This window comes from Diospyros lotus, chromosome 11 (genome assembly GCF_014633365.1).
Source record: "Diospyros lotus cultivar Yz01 chromosome 11, ASM1463336v1, whole genome shotgun sequence".
NCBI lineage: Eukaryota > Viridiplantae > Streptophyta > Magnoliopsida > Ericales > Ebenaceae > Diospyros > Diospyros lotus.
This window is the reverse complement of record NC_068348.1, coordinates 7,419,856-7,442,336: the sequence shown is the minus strand read 5'-3', so window position 1 is coordinate 7,442,336 and position 22,481 is coordinate 7,419,856. Positions and strand designations below refer to the sequence as shown.

Genomic DNA, 22,481 nt, shown 5'->3' with positions numbered 1-22,481 from the left:
TAGGGTAATCCAGGATGGGTGACCCCCCTGGGAAGTTCGCGTAGGCCCTTCAGGGTAAGTTGTTTCGGTCCTTCCTATCGCTCGATCGGGTCATTACAGTTGGTATCAGAGCATGGCTAGCTATTTGAGTGGGGAAAGCTAGCGTGCTGGAATGTTATGTATGGTCGGTTAAGTGATTGATGTGAGCGACTGCCAGAGTATTGAGTCGGGGGTTGTCTGGCATGATTTGAATGTAAGTCGAAATGTCTTAACTGCTGAGTTGGGGTCGAGAACAATTGATTTGAAATTTTGAGATTTCAATGTAAGGTTGGTCCGATAACCCTGAAAGTTAGACATGTAGACCGAGGACCCTAAGGGATTGAGTCAAGTCATTGAGGCCTGCAATGGTATGTTTGGATATTCCTATTCTAGGGATGAGAAAATACCCTGGATTGAGATGATATACCTGTGAGAGGTATACGGGTTGAGCAATGAGGAACCGAAAACCCGAGTGTGGGTGTTGGTGTCAAGAAAACTCGAATGTGGCATTTCAGGGATATGAAGTGTTTTTAGGATGGGAACTCCTTGAGAGTGAAGTGTTGAGGCTCGTGTGGGGACACGAAGTCGAAGCATGACTAATCTGAGAGGGGATTAGTGGAGTGTCCCTATGCTAGGGATTTGTCGAGCATGATCGAGGGAATAGAATTGTCCCTTAGAAGTGGTGTAGTAAGGCATGTACGCTTGAGATAAAATGAGCTAAAGTGGGTGTTAGCTCGAGGCTCAAGGAAAAGATTCGACATCAGGCGATATGACGAGCTATTGGGAATAAGGTTGCTTGCAGTAAGGCTCTGTGGGGAGTATGCGTGTAATGCATCAGTATGTCATGGCCAATGAAGGCATGACGTAAGTAGAATCCGGAAGGACTCTGAGGGGAGTCAGGATGCTAGGTGTATGTGATGCGATGTGATCGTATTGTTATGATGATCCCGGAAGGGATGTACCTAGGGTATGAGTGGACCCTAGTGGGTGTTGGTTTGAGATGGGAATCCCAAGTTGGTCGAACTGGAATCCAGGGGAATCCATATTTGGGATTAAGTAGTTGGGCATGCATTGATATGCGTGTGAGATCCATTGGGTTGGAAATCCTAGTTGTGAAGGGCCAAAAGACTGTTCATGTGATTGATGGATGAGGGGCCAATCAAAACTCTCATTATGATGCTTGGGGTCTGGTGGGACACCTAAGGTCGGGATATAAGAAGTGAATAGACCCTCATTGTGATACTTGGGGTCGTGATGACGCCTAAGGTCACGAGACCCTTGATGGGAGAAGCGGAGGTCACCCAATGAAGGGTATGAATGGGTGTGTGTGTGTGTGGTCCGAGGGCGATGAGTGTGTGGCAACAGGACATCTATAGGCTATGCGCGCGATGGAAATGCCCATTTCAGATGCCTGGGTGGGCAGGGGCATGGTGAGTAATGTGGATGCCCCAAATTTTAATTTCCAAGTCATGGGAGCCTGAGCGAGGCGTGTTGGAAGGCCAAGCTGGGCATCATGACTAAAAGCATACGTGGGTTTGCAAGGAGAGACAGGAGGTCTCGATTTACCTGGAGGGTAATGGTAGGTGCTCTATAGTTATAGGTGTAATACCCCGAGAGCCCAGAGAAGTTAGTATATATCGAGGATAGTGTAAGAAATGAAACAACACCAGCTGGATACCTTTTGGGCTGAATGTTGGCAAAGAACTACCAAGTTAAGCGTGCTTAACCTGGGGTAATCCAGGGATGCGTGACCCCCCTGGGAAGTTCGTGTAGGCCCATCAGGATAAGTTGTTCCGGTCCTTCCTATCGCTCGAACGGGATGTTACAAATGGTATCAGAGCCGACCCCCGAGCCTCTGAGCGCAGTGGTGAGGCAAACCTCAGCGAGGAGGCTGAGTCCCGAGAGGGGCGTGAGGCCCCTGTGGGGGTGCGTGTAGGCACCTTAGGCAAATCCCACATCGGCCATGCAAGGGGGGAGATCTGGGACCGGTTGTAAGGTCGCATGACGGGGACGTCATGTGCTTAAGGGGGGGAGAATGTAATACCCCGAGAGCCCAGAGAAGTTAGTATATATCGAGGATAGTGTAAGAAAGGAAACAACACCAGCTGGATACCTTTTGGGCTGAATGTTGGCAAAGAACTCCCAAGTTAAGCGTGCTTAACCTGGGGTAATCCAGGGATGGGTGACCCCCCTGGGAAGTTCGTGTAGGCCCATCAGGATAAGTTGTTCCGGTCCTTCCTATTGCTCGAACGGGATGTTACAATAGGTGCCGGAGCTTGAGGTAGGCTCAGCATGTCGGTTGTGGATGGAGAGATCATTGATAATCAAGCTCTAGGATGAGCTGGGTGGCGAAATGAATCACGATGGATTTGGATCCATTATTGTGGGAAGTTGGAACTTTCGAATATTGATTGAAAGCCGTGAGGTAAGATCTTGTGGCCTCAAGATGTGAAGTGGTTTGAGAGTCTCTTAAGCGGTGAGAGATGTAGAGTCCTGAGGAGCAAGGCTCATGGTGGGAGCTTGAGGTTGCTTTTGGTTGAGGGTGGTGGAACCATCGTAGCTCAGGGAGGCTTTAAGTAGCCTGATGTTATGAGTGCAAGGCTCGATGTGACGGATCTAATGCTATGGACCGTGTGGCAGAGGACTAGTGAGTTGGCTTGCGTTGAGGGCAAGTGGCCCATGGGCCTGAGCAATTTAGTGAACTACAGGTGACGGTCAAATGCCGAAGATCTGGAATAGCACCTTAGGAAATTTCGTCAGGTGAGACCAAGAGTCCCTTGTAAGGGGTAGGACGTCTAGAGAAGTCCTAAGAAGGAATTGTTGAACGCGGTAATGATTCGATAGATTATCTGCCGAGTAGGACGCTTGGTGGGAAGAATGGTTGCTAGCGTGGCGGGGTAGCCATGTCGAGTCCAATATCAGAGATGGGACCAAAAGGCTTAGTGTCACGTTACGAGTGCGAAGCAAATCAGTGATGGACCTAAGCCATGCTGTTGGGAATTTGTTGTTGGGCCAGTGTAAGGGAGCAACACGGTATGATGATTCGGTGTTGGCTCTATGAAGCACAGGGCAACATAGTGATTATGCAGATGGTCAGGGGCTAAAGTTTTGTGAGATGCACGGTAAGGGTGACAAAAGTTGTGGCCAGTCCCACAAATCAGCTGCGAGTAATAAGCGGTATTGAGGCGATTTAGCGAATGGTGTTATAGCGTTTCGAGATGTTTGAGAATGAAACCCGTGGAAAAGAAATAGGTCTAGCATGGGAATAACGCTACAGTTGATGCCTATGGTTGATGGGTCTAATGCTAAGGACCACTGGATATAGACGGTTAGTTCACATGAGGGATTGCAGCCCTCTATGTGGAGTAACCTGTCTACGGTGGAGACGATTAGACGCCTAAGACTTGGGGTATGTTGTAGGTTATGTCTAGGCCAAACCTAAAATTCCGTGAGGCTTGAAGTATCGTGGTAGTGCCTTTGTTGTCATGGTACTAGAATGTTTGTGAATCGAAGTGGGTGATATCTTGTGATATGATAACAAGATGTGTGGCAATGTTCCTTGTCAAAGAATGCTAACGCAGTTGTGGTTGAATTCGATCGAAATGGATTGGGTAAATTGGGATGATGGACCAGTGGGATCTTACAGTAATGCATGAAGATGGGTTGATTGACGGATTTGGTAAATGGCTCCAAAATATTACGTAAGTGTCGTGGAGGCTGAGACTTACGAGGTGGAAGCCAACCATGAGATGGGATTATTAAGGAGTGCAAAAGTTTCAAGTGTGGGGATCTCTCATCTTGTGATGTGAGTTGTGGCAAGCTGAACAAGTGGTAAGGCACGATTCGAAATCCATGAAGGCTCGCAATTGAACAGTCAGTATTAGTCCTGTTGTGTCGATGCGAAAATGAGGAAGTATCCTCATGTAGCGCTGGATGGGGTTCCAGTTGTTGACACAGGATCAGTTGCCAGGTGGTAGCACCTGATGGCAATGATGAGAGCATGAGGCTCGAGGACTGTGATGTAAACCCTTGTTGATTGACTGTGTACATAAAGGTTCAGCAGGTCCTGGTAGCTAGACTAGGCGAATTTTGAGAAAGAGATCCAAGGGGATAAAAGATGGTTGGTCAAGGCAAAGTTGTGCCGCTTGAAGAAGTGCTACTCCGTAGCGGGAGTTAAAGATAGTAGTGTCGAAATGTGATCTAGGTGGAACTTGTGATGTTTTTACAGGAAAGGTTGAACAGGGGGTAACAACACTGGATGAACTTCCTAAGGCGCTACAACTCTATCAGGATGGATCACCCGGGGGAAAGCCAATGTGATGGCAAGTTCCTGAGTAGGAAGATGAGTCCTACGGCACTGAGTGGAAGTGTGGATTCCACGGGATTAGCATGGGTGATTTCCAGTGAGTGGAGCTTAAATCGAGGCAATAGTCGATGATTGCAAGTGTAGTGCCTGGAGGAAGGTTGTGTTGGTTGTGAGCCAGGCGATTCGACTAGAGCTAATCGAGTTACTCGGATGAAAGTTGAGGGGGAATTTAAGATGTCGCAAGTGGGTGACGAGAGCTCAAAAGAAGAGCTTGTGGGACGAGATTGGTTCCTAGATATGGTGTTTAGGTGATGAGATCACCTGATAGCTGTGAGTGATACAGTTGTTAGAAACCGGCCAACCGTGTAGATTCGATTCTGCCTTCTTTGATCCGTAGAGTTGTAAGCGCAAACTCCTCCAAGTTGGTCCACACGATTGACCCTTTCCACGACACCTCAAGTAGTGCTAGCAAACCCTAGGCGCCTCCAATGAGAGATCCAAATTTTTCCCTTATTTTTCAGCTTCTTAAGTGGCCTATTTATAGAGTAAAACCCCTAATTATGCCTTTGAAAAACCCTAAACGATTTAGGTCTGGCCCATAATCATATTGGGCCGTATCTCTCTTTTAAATTATGGAACGGGCTCGACCTAAGTGTGTAACCCCTTAGGTCCACCATTGGGCTAGATGTAGGCCAACTCTATTGGGCTATATGAAGGCCTAACTCATTAGATTAATTAAACTCTTTGATTAAACTTATGGGCTTCTTAATTAGCACATCTTATGGTCTTCTTAATTAAACTCTTTAATTAATAGTTTTAGAATTAATCAAATTAATTCTAAAACCCTACATATCATGGTTAACGTCTAGCAACATGCCATGAATACCTAGCCAACGATGAAAAACACGGACCTTTTCAATTGCAAATACCGTGCAGTAAAATCCTTTCATCAATCTATGTCCCGATTGAATTTAGGGTATGGTTTTATGACGAAACCCTAATCATTCAATAACTATGTATCCATTCCAGATTTATGACTTGATAGGAGAAATCAAAACACCTTTTGATTTCTATCTCACCTTGGCCAAGGATTTCCTCAGTTATGAAATCATCGGAATACACAAGACATCTTCTCATCTTATCGATAAGTGATGAATTCGATTTCGACATCCACAAGCCTTCATATGTGATAAGGTTACACCCAGTGATAATTTGTTAATGACTCCATTGGAATCCAAAAAGAACCAAAGCGTAACTAGTCAAATATAAGACTACCATGATGTCTCAAGTCTAAGGACCAATCTGCACTATTGCAACACAACAATTCCAATTCAACAATAAACAATTACCATTAGGAATTCTGTAGCGGGTCAGTTCAGTGTACTTATTCTTATAATAAACACCCACATATATGCACTAGTGTCCATACACCAATGTCTATGAAACAAGACATTCTCCTAATTGAGCATGCATCATATATGCTAGTCTATCCGAGTTATTAGTGTCCAATCCTAATAACTCTATGACTAAGAACATTTAAGATCAAGGCTTATAAGGAATATGTTTCATGATTGTCATCTCTATGCACGACCATATTCCATGAGTCTATTTGATCTATGGACTTTGTCAAGAATGGAAATAATAAAGACAATCATCAATGACAAATAAAACATAATGCCTTACAATAATAATTGATTGAAGTTAAAGAGTCACAATGAAAAATATGATCAATTACATGTAAATATAATTGGCTTGTGGGGCATAACTCTAACAACAGCTAGAGTGATGCCTTGGTGTGGGCAATTGATGAGATTTAGGCTCGTGGTTAGAGGTTAATGGGTGTGAAGGAAAGCAACTGGTGGAGTCGATTGGTGATCGGCCGGGGGTAGCCAATGGCGACTGAAGACGCTGACCGGTGATAGCAGTAGTAGTAATGCAGCAGCTGGCCAGGGTCGTGGGACGTCGTGAGAGTATTCGGTCAGTGGCGTAGGTGGCTCCTGAGTCACGGTTGCGGCTGGATGTGGCGCTAAGTGATGGCAGGAGGTCATCTTAGCTGATAATGATGGCATTAGATCCAATGCGATTGCTCACTGAGTGGTGTGAACTAATTGAAGCAAGGTGTCTATTGTGGATTGAAAATGAATCGGATTTAAGGTGGCTGAAAAGTTTTGTGCCTTTAGAATATAAGGCCCTATCAAGGAATGGTGGGGTTTAAAAGTCCCAATGAAACTGAAGCTGGGTGAGTGAATTTGGCTAGAAGACCGCTACAAGAGTGGGGTTATAACCATGTTAGTTTATTGTGGTGCGGACCAAAGGCACGAGTCATCCTACAGGTGCGATGCAATAAGTGATTGTGCAGATGATAATAAGCCAATCACTTGTGCCACGCACCGTGGATGATGACGAGGGCCGATTAAGGGTTCGGCGACCTTAAGCGCAATGGTAAGATCCTTGACTCGCAGTAGGGTTTAATAGCCAAGGTAAGGCCTAGCATGGGGCATGATTGTGAAAGCTGAAATGGGGGAAGAATTAAAGAGGGGTTGCTCAATGAAGAGTGCCCTAGTATGGGTATGAGACCCCTACTAGAGTGTAATATCAGCCAGTAAGGAAGGCTAAAGTATCTCTGTGTGCTTATGCGAAGAGCTCCTAGTTGGGAGAAGGTTGTGGCCCAAGCATGGTTAAACTCGAGGTGAGATTGTAACAGTGTGTGCATTGCCAAGCTCGAGGTGGACTCGGGCAGCACACGTATGACTAAAATATGAATTGCCTAGCATGGTGGTTGGGTATGTCCGGTATGTTTAATCATATTGATAAATGAGGGTCGGCTGGTCAAGGTAGTAGACCATGTATGAAATGGTCGAACTTGGCTAGGTGGGCTAAATGGTTGCTTTCCATGTAGTGCTAGCGTGGATAGTTGATCGGTAATGAGAGATTACCATGAGGATCAACTCAAGCTAAGCATGCGTGTGATTAATGGCAGTATGCCATGGAATGGGTGTCAGAGTGTCTTATGGGCACTTGAAGTGACATTGTGGTGGATGATCAGTGCTAAGACGTTGCTGGTCGAACCAGCATAAAATCGTGGCCATGTGTGATTGGCAGTGGGAAACGTTGCCATGTGTGATCGGCGTAAAATCGTGGTAGACTGATCAGTGATGCAATGTTACTGAGAGTTTGTTCGATCGATGGAAAAATGGGAAGTGGACTGCAAAGCGATGCTTCGAAGTAGAGAAAAACCATTAAGAGATGAATATCGTTATAGTAAGCATGACCAACGACTAGTGGTGCGATTTGACTGGAGGCCAAGGTGGTATCAGAGCCGACCCCCGAGCCTCTGAGCACGGTGGTGGGGCAAACCTCAGTGAGGAGGCTGAGTCCCGAGGGGGGTGTGTGTAGGCCCCTTAGGCAAATCCCACATCATCCATGCAAGGGGGGAGATCTAGGACTGGTTGTAAGGTCGCATGACGAGAACGTCATGTGCTTAAGGGGGGGAGAATGTAATACCCCGAGAGCCCAGAGAAGTTAGTATATATCGAGGATAGTGTAAAAAATGAAACAACACCAGCTGGATACCTTTTGAGCTGAATGTTGGCAAAGAACTCCCAAGTTAAGCGTGCTTAACCTGGGGTAATTTAGGGATGGGTGACCCCCCTGGGAAGTTCGTGTAGGCCCATCAGAGTAAGTTGTTTCGGTCCTTCCTATCACTCGATCGGGTCGTTACACCATTGAATTGGACAGAGACGGGCCGAAATCGCACTTTGAATTAAAGTTCAAAACCCTACCGCGGTCCTACCGCGATATGCTTGTTGCGGCAGACCCATAACCTCCAGAAAGCAGTTCCTAAAGCGATCTTATAGCGGTATGCATATTGTTGTAAGATCGTGAGCTCCAAAAACTAATTCTTACAGTGGTCCTACAGCGAAATGCATACCGCTGTAGACCACTAGATTTTTTCCTTAGCATCTTTCTTCTTTGCCTCCCACTTTTCACTCTTGTTCCACTTTCACTTTCACTTTCACTTTCTCCATCTCATTTTAAGTTAAGAGCTGATCATGCCTTCAAGTATTATTTCCACTCCTATCATGCACCGAAATTGTCCCTTTTTGTTCCATGTTCGCTTTGCATGTGATGTGTATTTATATTGATAATATTAACTCCAAAATGAATAGTAATCATGTTTATTGAATATTTAAATGCTAAGCTTGAACAACTAAATAAGAGTGCAAAATATACTGATCATCTATCAACCTCAATCCATTTTACACAATCAAATTAAGTATATGTGCAGTACATTGTACATGAAATAACTTTCCAGTCAAGGGTAATAAAGATTGGTCAACAAGCCACTCTATTAGGAGCCTTACCACGACATCATTGTTTGAAGCATCGTTAACTACCATAGAAAATAACTTCTTATCAATATTCCACTCCAATATTAGGTCCTTGATATACCTAAATAGTGTTTTCCCATCATGAAGGTATTCAATGAATTTGAAGGCTAACATTTTCTTCAACTAGTCCAATAGTGTTCTTAGAGATAAGCTTAACCACAGGCTAAAGGTTATTACAAAATATCTCAAAATACTCATGTTCTACCATATTAAAAGGATAATTATGCTTAATGATCATCCTAGACAACTTCTTTCTTGATCAAACCCAGACAATATTACTTTAGGAATCAAGTCTAGGGAACACTTTGAGGTATTCCCATAAACATTTGCTTCAACTAGTCTAAGACACAGCTAGATGTTTTAACAAATGGCCTATCCCTTTACAACCCCCAACAAACTCTCTATTGCATGCTTGCACTGCGCTAAATCTTCTCCACTTGGCCCTTAATTTTCTTAAAGTCTTACCATACTCTTGGAAGTTATTTTTCTTTGTTTACAAAGAACTTGATTTGCATCCTCTCCTAACTTAACATTTTCATCACCCATAGTACAGGAACTCTTTGAGGCACTTCTGGAGCATTTGCTCCAATCGATCCAGGACATCTACTAGGTAGATGTTTTAACAAATGGCCTGTTCCTTTACTAGCCCCAACAAACTCTCTATTACAATGCTTGCACCTAGCTAAATCTTCGCCACTTGGCCCTTTAATTTTCTTGAAATCTTACCATACTCTTGAAGTTAATTTTCTCCGTTTGCAAAGAACTTGAATTGCATCCTCTTGTAATTCAACAATTTCATCACCTCCAATGGGTACCACTTTTGAGGCACTTCTGGCAGCATTTGTTTCAATTAATCCAGGGCATCTACCAGCTAGGTGTTTGAACAAATGGCTTGTTCCTCCCCCAGCAAACACTTTATCACAATGCTTGCACCTAGCTTAATCTTCTCTATCTGGCCCTCTAATTTTCTCAAAGTCTTTCCATGCCTTTGAAGTTAATTTTCTCTGTTTAGGAAGAACTTGAGTTTCATCCTCTCCATACTAGCAATTTCATCACCTCCAATAGTATATTAGCTAATATCAGAAGACATTTTCCAAGAATTCTGTTTACAAATAAAAAATAAAAAGTAAATCATCAATTTACAGAAATGTGAATAGATAAAAAAGAACCCAAAAAAAAACAAAGAAGCTAATCATTGCATAAACAACCCTCAACCCATTCTTCATTTTACTCTTTTTGTTGCTTGAGGGAAATAGCTCTCAAGTGGGATCTCCATGTCCATATTTAATCAAACTTTGATTGTTTACTTCCTCCTTTTATATCTTGGAGGGAAATGAAAATACTAAAATATTTTGGTGATGAATTTTCAAAATTATCGCTAACTGCCAGGACGACAGAAGCTAATGATTGAAACTTAAAAGGTAATGTCATGCACAGTAGTTTAGAGAGAGTATATCACATAATTAGAGAGACAAATACGGGGGAACCAAATTCTGGTTTTGTTAGAGCTATGAACAAATCAAAGTCCTCTTTAAGTTGTAAATGAATTAACAGCAGATAGTTTTATATGCATGTATGTTTTTTAGTGTTCTGCTAATTTCTAAATACATATCGTATAGTTAGAGAGATTTCTTATTTGTTAGAGCTGTGACCAAATCTAAGCAAGAGAGGCTTCTTGTGAAACCCAACACCAACAGTGTCAAAGTGCTCCTTTTCTCACTCTGTCTTTGTCAACTTCCATTTTGTTATCAAAAACCCCAGAAATAAAGTAAAAGAAACAGATTGCTTACTTAGTTCACTCCGGGCCTTGGTTCTTTTCCCCACCAATTTTTCGTCAAACCAAACAACCTGCGTAGACAGAGAGTTTACACTGAGAAATGGGGGGAAATCGGAGCTTTAGGTGATTCCTTGAACCTGAACAAGAAGGTTGTTAGAGAAAATGATTCTTTACAGTGAGACAAATCAACAAACAGCTGAAATGCCTCAGCTTTCACCCAAAATCCATTCATAAGATGCCATAAAACTCCCTGAAATTTCCAGTTAAGGTAAAAACTTATTGGATCCTCGTCTTTTTTGTTGGTATAAATATAAGGCATCCCAGAAAGCTCACAAAAATATGAATGTTTTGAGAAGTGTTGAACCGAGCGGAAGACTCAACAAAAAACAAAATGAATGGCTATTTCAGAATCCAAATACTTTGGAAGAACAAGAAAAATAATAACACACTTACGCAATCAAAACAGCATGCTAATTAGAACGAAAAGAACAGAAAAATAGAAAGAGGACACCAAAAATTTACTGTGGTTCACCCAAAGGGCTACGTCCACGTTGAGCTCAGTAAGAAAGAGCTCATTGCACTATATCGAGTAGGGTTACAAAGATCCGAACAAACAAACTGTACATCAATGGTTCTTCTAACAAAATAGCCTCACAATCATCAAATACAGATTAGAAGCAAACCTAAGAACTAGAGATTACAACAAGAAACGAATCTATACAAATCAAAGACAGAGCTTACTTAAGAACCCACAACCGATCGATATCCCTTCTTCCCTCTTTTCTTTCTGCAATTTCTTTCATCTCTTTTACCATCCAGAGGCACTGTTCCATTTATATGAGAGTTGAACGGCTGAGATAGGATCTGATAAAGACAACATCGATGGCCATCAATTAATCATAGAACACGATTAACAGAAAGGCAATAAGGACAAGTAAAAGGGCGTCGGGCAAAGCAAGGACAATCAAGATGCGCCGTACAGCAGAGAAGAGGCCCTTGATGGTTGCAATGTGGCCTTCCATCAACTATCCACGTGGACTGCTGAGGTTGCCGAAATTGCCCTCCAATCAAGACGGCAACGTTTTGATGCTTCACCCACAACAAGAAGACTAACCAAAGATAGGAAAATCGGGTCTCGTAAGATCGAGCGCAGAGCTGAATTCTTGGGCAAAAACAATGGGTTGAGTCCCAGCGATGGCGAAGGCAGCTATGTAGGGGGTTTGGTTGTGATGACTAGTTGGAAAATTAGAGATCAACAGATCTGGATCTTCGAAACCATCTCAGATATGAAACCATTTGACGAATTTTGAGTGAATGGGAGTCTGGTTTGGATCAATCTATTCAGATATGGAACCCTTAAACATTGGATCTCATGAATTTGAGTAAATTGAATCTGGTTTGGGATCCACTTATAAAGAAATTGAAGTTTGGAGGAAATTAACTTTACACCCCCTTATTTCATTTTCATATGGGTTTCCTTTTATCAAATAGATTCATGTTTTTTTTTTTTTAGATTGCCATGGCACCTTTGTTATTAGCAAGTATGAATGGTGATTAAGTCAAAATTAAATTAAATTTAGTTAAAAATAAAAAAAAAATCAATAATGATAGATTTTGTTCATTGATAAATTTTTAAGAAATTAAAGTTTTGAAAGGCAAAATCTATGTTTTGCCGATGAAAAAACTTGCTAGTAAGCTACAAAAATGGAAAACAAGAAAGAGACAGACTCTAAAAATGGTTGAGAAAATGATAGAGTTAGTAGGCGCAGTTGACCATGTGAAAATAGGTTGTTGTGGCTAAAAAGAAAAAATTAATTTTGAAATGACTTTAATCTTCTTGAGCAAACTTCCATTCGTTTTTTTTCTACCAACATCAATAGCCAATCAACTACCTTAGTCATATAAAATCAGGAAAGACAATAGTAGTAACTCATTCATTGAAATGAGCAATTAAACATATCAGGGTCATTTCTTTAAAGAAAAATGATGATCTATTGTGAAGCTAATGTTGGTTATTGTGAAGATAAAAAATAAAAGACCTCTATTAGATTTCATCATAATATTCGGCATCATTTTTTTTTTTTTTTGAATTATCTTGAGATTTTTGAACTTTGCCCGATTAATTTTTAGAGGTGAGTAACCTTCCCCCTTACTTCTCAGGTAAATTTGAATGTGAACACAGCCTATACACACTCGGAATGGATCTTCAAGAAGCGACTACTCTCCCCATAGATCCCTCTTTATGACATGTGGACGGGACTCTCGAAGAGGCAACAGGGCGCATCCAGACCATGCCTTCACAAGGGTAACTTCCTTTCCGGCATTTAAATGCCGCCTTCCAAGTTATTATTGAGATTCAAACCTTCAATACTCCTATTGTACTCTTTATGCTTTATCGTTGAACTATACCCGTGAGAGAATATTTGGCATCATTTGCTGCTACTAGTTGTGGCTCGAGGAGCAAAAATTTAATTGTCTTCCCTAAATAGCAATGTCAACAAAACTTTATAAATAACAACAAAGCTTTAATTTCCGGCATGGGTTCTCATTTCTTATTTTTTATTTTTTATTTTTATGTTTAATTAAATTAATTTAAATTTCATTTTTATTTAAATTAAAATTTAATTTTAACTTAATTAGCCATAGTAAGAAAAGGTTGTCCTTGTAACAATGGGAAGCACATGGACTTTTTTTAGTGAAAAACAAATCGCATGAGATGTAAACTCAAACCAGATTAGTGCCAAGTAATTTACTCTAAATTTCTATCACTTTGATTTGAGTTGAATCTGGGTATACAAGCTACTCTTGCAATTTTAATTTTAGGGTATGCCTAGTATGATTTAAAAAAATAGTAGAAATCAAACCATAAAATTATGATACATTATATTTTGTTATTAATAATAATCCTAACTATGTAATAGTTTTATTAATTAATGTGGATGAAAGTACTTAGGGTGTGTTTGATTGCATTACCTAGAATAATGATTGCCTAGAAAACAAAAACCACACCATCTCCTTAAAAAATGAATTTCACGGAAAGCAACTTTAAATACTTGTACCATATATATATTTTTCATAAAAAAGTTAAAAGTGTTTGATTACTTCCAGAGAAAATATATGTAATAATTACACATTTTCTGTGGTAAATGTGTACAATCAAACACACTCTTATTATTGAGAATAGTTGTGTTTCACATACATATAACATAACGGATAAATAAAGATTTAAAATAACTATTCCCCTTCACCAAATCTTTGATTTCTCAATGTAAATTCGATCATTTCCGCATTCACAAATTTATAGTTATGTATCTTCCTTGAAATTAAGGCTAGGGTTCGTTGCCCACGACTTAAAACATCTGAACTAGTTCTTAATTGATTTAGTTTGATCTTGGGAATTAGTTAAGGAAACTTCGGTTTCTGCCTGCTAGGGGTGTGCAATCGGTTATAACCGGACCGAACCGACCAAAAAATACTAACCAAACCGAACCGACCAATTAATTCTAACTAACAAAACTAACTGAAACCAAACTAATCTACCAATTAATTCTAACTAACAAAACTAACTGAAACCAAACTAATCAAAATCTAAACTAAATTAATCGAACCGATAACTAATTGTGCAAAATCGGTATAGAAACAAACTGATTTGCAAAAATGAAATACAAACCTCACTGAAAATAAAATCAATTTGTGCAAAATCAGTATAGAACAACATCCATTGATACAGAAAAATGCAAAATCATTTAGAGATTGAGAGATCACAAATCAATTTGTGCAAAAGAAGGAAATACAAACGAAAAACCCATAATGCAAACGAAGAAATATCAAGAAACTAACCTCACTGAAAGTCAAAAAAATTGAAATATTAAAATCCTAACCTAACGTCAAGACTAACCTCTATCTGACGGCCGATCATGGTTGGTATGGGTCGATCATCCAAGCACAAGGAAAGGAAGAAACAAGGAGACGAAGGGGACAGCGATCGGCGAAGGGAAAGGCGTCGATCTGGGTTCAATGAAGGGGACAATGATCGACAAAGGGAAAGGCTGGGGGTGGCCGACTGTTGACGGCAAAAGAAAAGGCATCAAAGGTGGAGGTGACATCGATGGCGACGGAGAAGGGTCTCTCTCTCTATCGGTTTTGGTCTCTCTTGGAGTCTCGCATCTATCTCAATCTAGCCTTCCAGTTCCCAGGTGAGCCAGTCTCTACCTCAGGTGTCGCGTCGCGGCGTTGATGTCTGCATCGGAGGGGGCGATGGTGTGGCCGTGCCAGAGTGTCGAAGACGATGGAAGGGAGAGAGCGGAGCGAACGGAAGGGTCGGTTCTTCCGCCTTCTAATTGGGTCTTCTCTCCTCTCCTCTGAGTCTCTGTTTGTCACTTGGGGTTGGGGATATTTTCATTTGCTTTTATTGTAAACCCAATACTGTGTCATTTTTGGAAGTTCGGTTTGGTTCTGATTATTTCGATTATTTCAAACAAAAAATCGAACCGAACACTGAAAATCAAACTTTCCAAAAAATTTAACCGAACCGAAATTTTGAAAAAAAATAACCGAATCGAATCGACCGAACTTGTCGGTTCGGTTCGGTTACTTTGGTTTAACCGAAGTTGTGCTCACCCCTACTACCTACGACACGATGAAGGTCCATCTCACACTAAAGAAATGGGACATCATGCTGCAATACAACATTGCTTCAACGCTGTCGCAAGTGAGCGCACTCGCTTGCAAACAAAAAAAGCTATTGTGACTCCCGCACACCTTCGCAAAGGTTTTGGAGCTTTCGTTCTACTCCGATGCCAACGTTCTGGTCGAGGAGGCCATAGATTGCTTCTGATTCTTTGCCAACACTGATAACGCCATCAGTGATGACGTCGGGGCTCATACCTTTGAGATCTACCTGGAGGTTACGAAGATCGTGATTAGGGGGCCAACATGTTTGATTTGTTGCTTAGCCAATTAAAGCTCGACATGAGGCGGTTCCGGCTGCTTGCGTCGACTCTTCCGAAGTAGGCTACCACGGCCTATAATGATAAGGAGCTCGTCATGATGATTTCGAAAGATGGTAACGTTGATGATGGAAGGGATGGCGAGGATGGGGAAGATGATGTTTGGGGCAAGCATAACAATGATATCGATGAGGATAACAGTGATAATGCCTCAAACATCCTTTTCCCCATCCTCGCCAACCGTTCCATCATCGACATTGTCGTATTTCAAAATCATCACGACAAACAATATATATACACATGCACAAAATAGGGAATTTTTTGATAATTAAAACTTAGATATACAAAGATCCAACAGTTAGTTTTTTTTTTTTTTTTTTTAATTTTTAGGTATGTGGATCACAAAGCCAAAGCGATTCTAATGGTCCATTTCGATCGTCTGAATCTTTGATGGATAGTGACTGGCGATGCTATACCAAAAACGGGATTTCCTTGATAAAAAATTAATTTCTAGATTTAGTAAAATCTAATGGTTGGATTGATTTGATTTTTGGACATGTGAACCACCACAATCTAGAGGATTAGATGACCGATCTTGATCATCGAAATCACTGGTCGACGATGATCAGCAGCAACAGTATGGCAAAAAATTAATTTCTAGATCTAATCAAACTGGACAATCGATTGCTTTAATTTTTGGATATGTTAATCATCATGACCGGGGGAATCCGATGATTGGTTCTAATCATTAGAGTAACTGGTCGTTGCCTTCAACCGACAATTGGCCTCTAGCAATGACTCCACTCAATATTTCTACCAAATGGTTGTTTGGCTACGCTAATAAAGTTTTCAAATTTTAATATATTTGAGGAAACAATGTGACAACGCGTATATTTTTATATATGACATAAATATTGTTTGACATAGCATGATAGCATGGTAAAGCTGGTATTACCATCAAAACTAAAAATCAACATAATTAAGTGCAATCGTCTTATGTATCCCTAGTAACGCTTTGTGGTGACCATTATCACGAGTATAATTATATGCTTTTAGTGAGCACCCTAGTTTAGGTTGACTACATTGAGGCCTTCTTCCTTGATCTTGATTATTCCCAAACATATATATATCTATATGCGTATATACATGTATATGTGTGTACATATATGTATAAGCATGTTTGCTCTTTACATATTTCAATATTGCTAAATAATCAAATTCAATTTCTTTTTTTTTTTTATAAAAAAATGAAGTTCCAACCTTTGACTATAATGTGGAATCCATTAGAAAAGGAAGTGCCATACACCTTGAGTCAATAATGTGTGAAGTCAATAATACCCCTTGAATTCTCAATCAACTTATGAACTTTGAGGGTTAACCCAATCAATTCTAAGAAAGGTCTCATATTGGACTTTGACTTGCGTCGTCACAAGATCAAATTTTTCCAACCCAAGCATTCCTGGGACTTTGGAGGGTACATTGAGTCAGGTGTAGCTTAATTCTATTAGAAAAGAATTATATACAAAAAAAAAATAGATATTCACAATCAATAAAGGCCTTATAGCTTCATCCCATCCAGTTTTATTAAAAGCGCGCCTAGGCTCAAGGCACACCTTGGGCTCTTGAAATGCTTCTAGGCGAGCACACACTAGCAATGCACGCTTAGACTTTTTTAACTACTTTTTAGGGGTTTTATTTTACTGTTTATTATTTTATTTAATTTTTTTATTATTTAGAGTTTATATTTATTGCTTCAACTATAAATTTGACAATAAGTAAAAAGCTACTACTTCAAATATTTCAATTGAATTTAAACTTGATGAAGACAGAGAAGGAGATGGTGTGAAAGAAAAGCATATTAGAGATGATGCTTCTTGTTATGGGTATTTTCTAGACCACACTACATGGGCTAGAAATGGTCCAGTCGACCAGTCCAATGCTTCAATGCCTAGTAAATCTCGGGTTGAGGACATCAGGGCAAGGTCGCGGGTTGTTTTGACTGGGTTTAGATCGTGGAATGTCCTAAGCTACGAGACACACCATCAAGTTATTCAGCTCACGTCACGAAAAGATAGTGAACTTATCAAAAATGGATAGAGAAAGAGTCAACTTTCCTAATCTAAGGCAAATCAGATCCCTGCTAATTCAGAATCCGTTCCTGATTATGTGAAGCTGATAAGAAAATATTATCTTCATGATATTATCCTTCAATTCTAGATTTTATTCAAATTGTAAACACCCTATGTTATAAATACGGGTCGAAAACCATTGTATGGGGGAGAGCAATAATATACTGTTACTCTTCCGAAATAACCAGAGGGACAGTCGTAGACTAGGCATCGTTCAGGCCAAACCACGTAAAACCTGGATGATAGTGTAACGACTCTTGTGTGCTTCATTCAAAATCTTTTGCTTAAGATTTCCATCATCGTGCATACAAATACGTCCCTGAAATAAGAGTATACCATCACTCCGTAGAGTATATTCCAAAGGAGAAAATTTCTCGATATCTGCTAAAATTTGTGCCAACTTTTCATCTTTTGATTGTTGTATCTTGAGTAAATCAAATAACTCGAGTTGCACTCTCATATAAGCACAACTCACAACCGATCTGCCTTTTGGGGCTGAAATTGACAAAGTGCTTAATTGCTCCAATAACTTCCATTCTTGAACCATCATCATAGCCACGGAAGCTCCTCGCCTACTTAAAGCATCAGCTATTGCATTAGCCTTTCCTGGATAGTATAAAATCTCACAATCGAAGTCTTTAAATAGCTTGACCCAACGTCTTTGCCTCATGTTCAATTCTTTCTGGGATAGAAGATAATGTAAACTTTTGTGATCTGTATAAATCTCAACTTTCTCACCATATAAATAGTGTTGCCATATCTTTAACGCAAATACTACTACTACCAACTCTAAATCATGAGTAGAGTAATTCACCTCATGTTTCTTCAATTGTCTTGAAGTATAAGCATTAACTCGACCCTCTTGCCTCAATATGCATTCTAATCCTGAATGGGAGGCATCACTGTAGATGGAATATTTCTCTCCACTTCTGGCATGGCTAAGACTGGTGCGGTAGTCAACTTTTGCTTTAATTCTTGGAAAGTACGTTCACATGCTACATTCCATTCAAACTTCTCTCATTTTCTTGTTAGTTTAGTCATTGGAGAAGATAAACAAGTAAATCTCTCAATGAATCACCTATAATAGCTTGCAAGACCTAGAAAATTATGTATCCCCATCACTGTCATAGGTCTCGGCCAATCCATAACTGGTTTAGTCTTATCTGGATCCACTGAAATATCGTCTTCAGACACCACATGGCCTAGAAATCCAATCCGAGTGAGCCAGAACTCGCATTTACTGAACTTGGCATATAATTGCTCCTCTCGAAACCTTTGCAATACAATAGTAAGATGCTCCATATGCTCCTCTACATTAGGTGAGTAAATTAGAATATCGTTGATGAAGATAATAATGAAGCAATCTAAGTACTCACGCAGAACTTGGTTCATTAAATCCATATAAATAACTGGGGCATTCATCAACCCAAATGACATCACCATAAACTCGTAGTGTCCATAGCGAGTTCTGAATGCAGTCTTTTGAATATCATCATCTTTGACTCGCACCTAATGGTGACTTGATCTCAAATCTATCTCTGAGAACACTTTAGCTCCTTGCAACTGCTTTAACAAGTCATCTACTCGAGATAAGGGGTACTTGTTCTTCATTGTCACCTGATTCAATTGGTGATAATCAATACATAATCTCAAAAATCCATCTTTCTTCCTCACAAATAATACTAGTGCGCCCCACGAGGATGAATTGGGTCAGATGAAACCCTTCTCTATTAATTCTTCTAACTGGGCCTTCAACTTCTTTAGCTCATTAGGTGCCATTTGATATGGAGCCTTAGAAATAGGCTGTGTACCAGACAATAACTCAATAGTAAACTCCGCTCCTCTCCAAGGAGGTAATCCTAGTAGCTCATCAGGGAAAACATCTAGGAAATCATGTACTACTGGCACCTCAGACAACTTCTTCTTGCTCCTCTCATTAGTGGTCACAAAAGTTAGGTAAGCTTCACATCCATCACGTATCAGTTTCTCGACTTTCATCACTGAGATCATAGGAATAGTAGCCATAGGCTTAACTCCTCTATATATAAGGACCGGCTATTGAGGTAGTTCAAAGTCAATAATCTTCCATCGACAGTCAACTCTTGCATAGTGTCATGACAACCAATCCATGCCAAGGATCAAATCAAAATCCCTAACATCAAGAATTACCAAGTCTCCCAATAACTTCTTATCATGTACCTCAATCTCACAATTCTCAAACATTTCTCTAGCCACCATAATCTTATCTCTCAACGTAGAAACAAGAAAAGATACGGCAAAGAAATCTAGGAATGGGGAACATAACATACTATGCGTAGTGCAATAAAAAAATGTGTAGAACCAGTATCGAATAATGCACGCACATCATGACCATATAAGGATAAAATACCTTGGATAGTTCTGTCGCCCTGCTCTGCCTCAGTTGTGGTGAGAGCATAAACTCTACCCTACACCTGTCTCTCCACAGGAGGTGGGTGCTGAGCCACTGGAAATATTAGCATGGGTGCTTCTCCTGGCCCTCTAACTCCTAGTGGCCTCTGATTCGCCTGCTGGCCTCTATTCTAGGGCGGTTGTGTACACTTGTTAGCCGTGTGTCCTTTCTGTCCACACCTGAAATAGGTCACCTCTGGTGCGAGGAGTGTTGTTTGATTCCTCGGACAATCTTTCTTCCTATGCCCTTCTTGTCCACACTTGTAACATACATTTTTCCCAACTAGGCACGGTCCTCCGTGCTTCCTCCCACACTGATTGCATTGTGGACTATTCTTTATATTATTCCCTGGTCTGGTTGTCCACTTTCTCTTCTTATTATTGGATGAACCCTGAGATGTACTTGTACCCTTCTTGGATGCTTGTGTCGCTCTCCACTCATTGCGATCTCACTCAATAGCATATGTTTGCTGGACTACAGTGGCATAATCCCCGCTCAAAGCTTCTCCAAAAGCATGTCGAATATCAGCCTGCAATCCTCTTTAAAACTTAGCAGCCTTCTTAGATTCAGTGGACACCAACTCTGGGGCATAACAAGACAAGGCTGTAAACTTTGCCTCATACTGGGCCACTGTCTTGGTACCTTGCACCAACTTGATAAACTCGCAGATTTTTTACTCTTTGACCCACGCTAGACAATAAGCATCATTAAATACTTGCTGAAACTCAATCCATGTGGGCTCTCGATTACCAAACCTCTGGCGAGCAGTCTCCCACCATCTCTCTGCGTCCCCTCTAAACAAGAATGTGCGAAGTCACACTCGTCGGTCGTTCATACAGCCAATAGATCGAAGATGCTTCTCTATTGATAGCATTCAATTCTCTGTCGCTGCTGCATCTGTACCTCCATGGAACGCTGGTGGTCGGAAGGTTATGAAATCCTTTAATAGTTGACTTCCTATATCTACCTCTACAATTGGAGAAGTTGGAGCAACTGGCGGATCGCCTCCACTGCCTCCTGCTTCTTGTGGTATTTGTGATTACCTTACCTGATTAGTAACTAAGGTATCAATCACGTTCATCAAGCTTGCTAACAAACCTCGCATCTCGACCACCCCCTGCCGTAGATCACTGTCGGACTCCCCTGGTGAGCCAGGCGTGGATACTGGAACCTCGTCTGGAATAGAAATAACCTAACTACGAGTATGGGGTCATCCACCTCTATTACTCATCTTCCTGCATCACCACCTCTATTATTCTAACTCTAAGTGGTGATGCAGGAAGAATACTATTAATTGGGCCAACTTATTTAACTGATGGACACAAGTCCTAACTCTACCCAACATCCTATGTGTGTATGGGAGACACCTCAAAAACACCGCTCTAATACCAATATTGTAACACCCTCTCTCCTAGAACTGCCCAAGAAGAGGTGCTATGGAGAAAATAGATAAAATAAAATAAAACTCTCTGATAAACTGAAATCTGATACCATAACTGAACATCTCAATCAAATTGAAATAAGAACTCTAAGTCAACATAAACTGAAAATCATAAATTCTGTCTAATGGACAATCCCTCAATTGAAATATAAAATAATCCTAAACTGACAAGACACTATAAACTAACAAAACTCCCAAACATCTTTTGTTCTTGAGCGACTCCACTTACACACACTACTGACCACTGCTGCTAGGCCCCACATCTAGTACTCCCCTACTAGGACCTAGAATGGTGAAGAGTACAAGGTGAGCTACAAAGCTCAGCAAGTAATAAGTTAGAAATAATAACTAAAGCTAAATCGAAGAATATCAATACTGATAAATTACTTACTCAACTTGTACTGAGTATAACCACTATCTGTTTGCATTCAAAAAAATATAATGCACATAAACTGTAAACTAAATGCAAGTATGTAAGTTTAGCTCATAGGCCCACACAATCTGTAATACATACCTGACTAATCTGAATCCTGCGTACATAAAAACTGTAAGCATATATTGTGGGCAATATGCCCCTAGTCCCCTAGTCGTCACTAGGTGAGTAACACATAAACTAAAACTGGTGAGATCCCCGCGGACAAACCGCCTGACGCACATACTGAATGCAATGTCCATACACATGCTAGCACACAATATGAAGTGCTCCATATAAAGTCATGCTCAATGCTCATACCAAGATGTATGCACATAATCTCATGAAATAATGATGATCTTGTCATAATAAATACTAAGCATATCATTTGATCTTCAATATATTGGAATACAGAGATTATATGAATTATGTATTATGATATGGGCATGTTAGATTTATCATGCTTGGCATGAGAATTCAATATTCGAAAGTATTGAATGATTAAATTTAGGGCTATTAGCACCAAAAAGCCAAACGTTTTCGGGTTTTGGAAATTTTATCCAATGCTTTCAATTTTGGCAAGAAGAACCCAATTTCTAAAATTAGTTACAATTTTAGCCAATGTTG

The 22,481-nt window shown here is 40.5% G+C and overlaps 1 protein-coding gene across 1 annotated transcript in view; it reads left to right on the top strand.

The window, feature by feature from the left end:
* The window catches only part of LOC127813392 (uncharacterized), a 30,994-nt gene extending 17,972 nt beyond the window's left edge, over positions 1 to 13,022 (top strand). The window contains exon 2 of the mRNA XM_052354339.1: positions 12,653 to 13,022. Coding sequence (XP_052210299.1) covers positions 12,653 to 12,738 — 86 coding nt within the window. The 3' untranslated portion in view covers positions 12,739 to 13,022. The remainder of the gene's footprint in view (positions 1 to 12,652) is intronic.
* Positions 13,023 to 22,481: the final 9,459 nt, after the last annotated feature.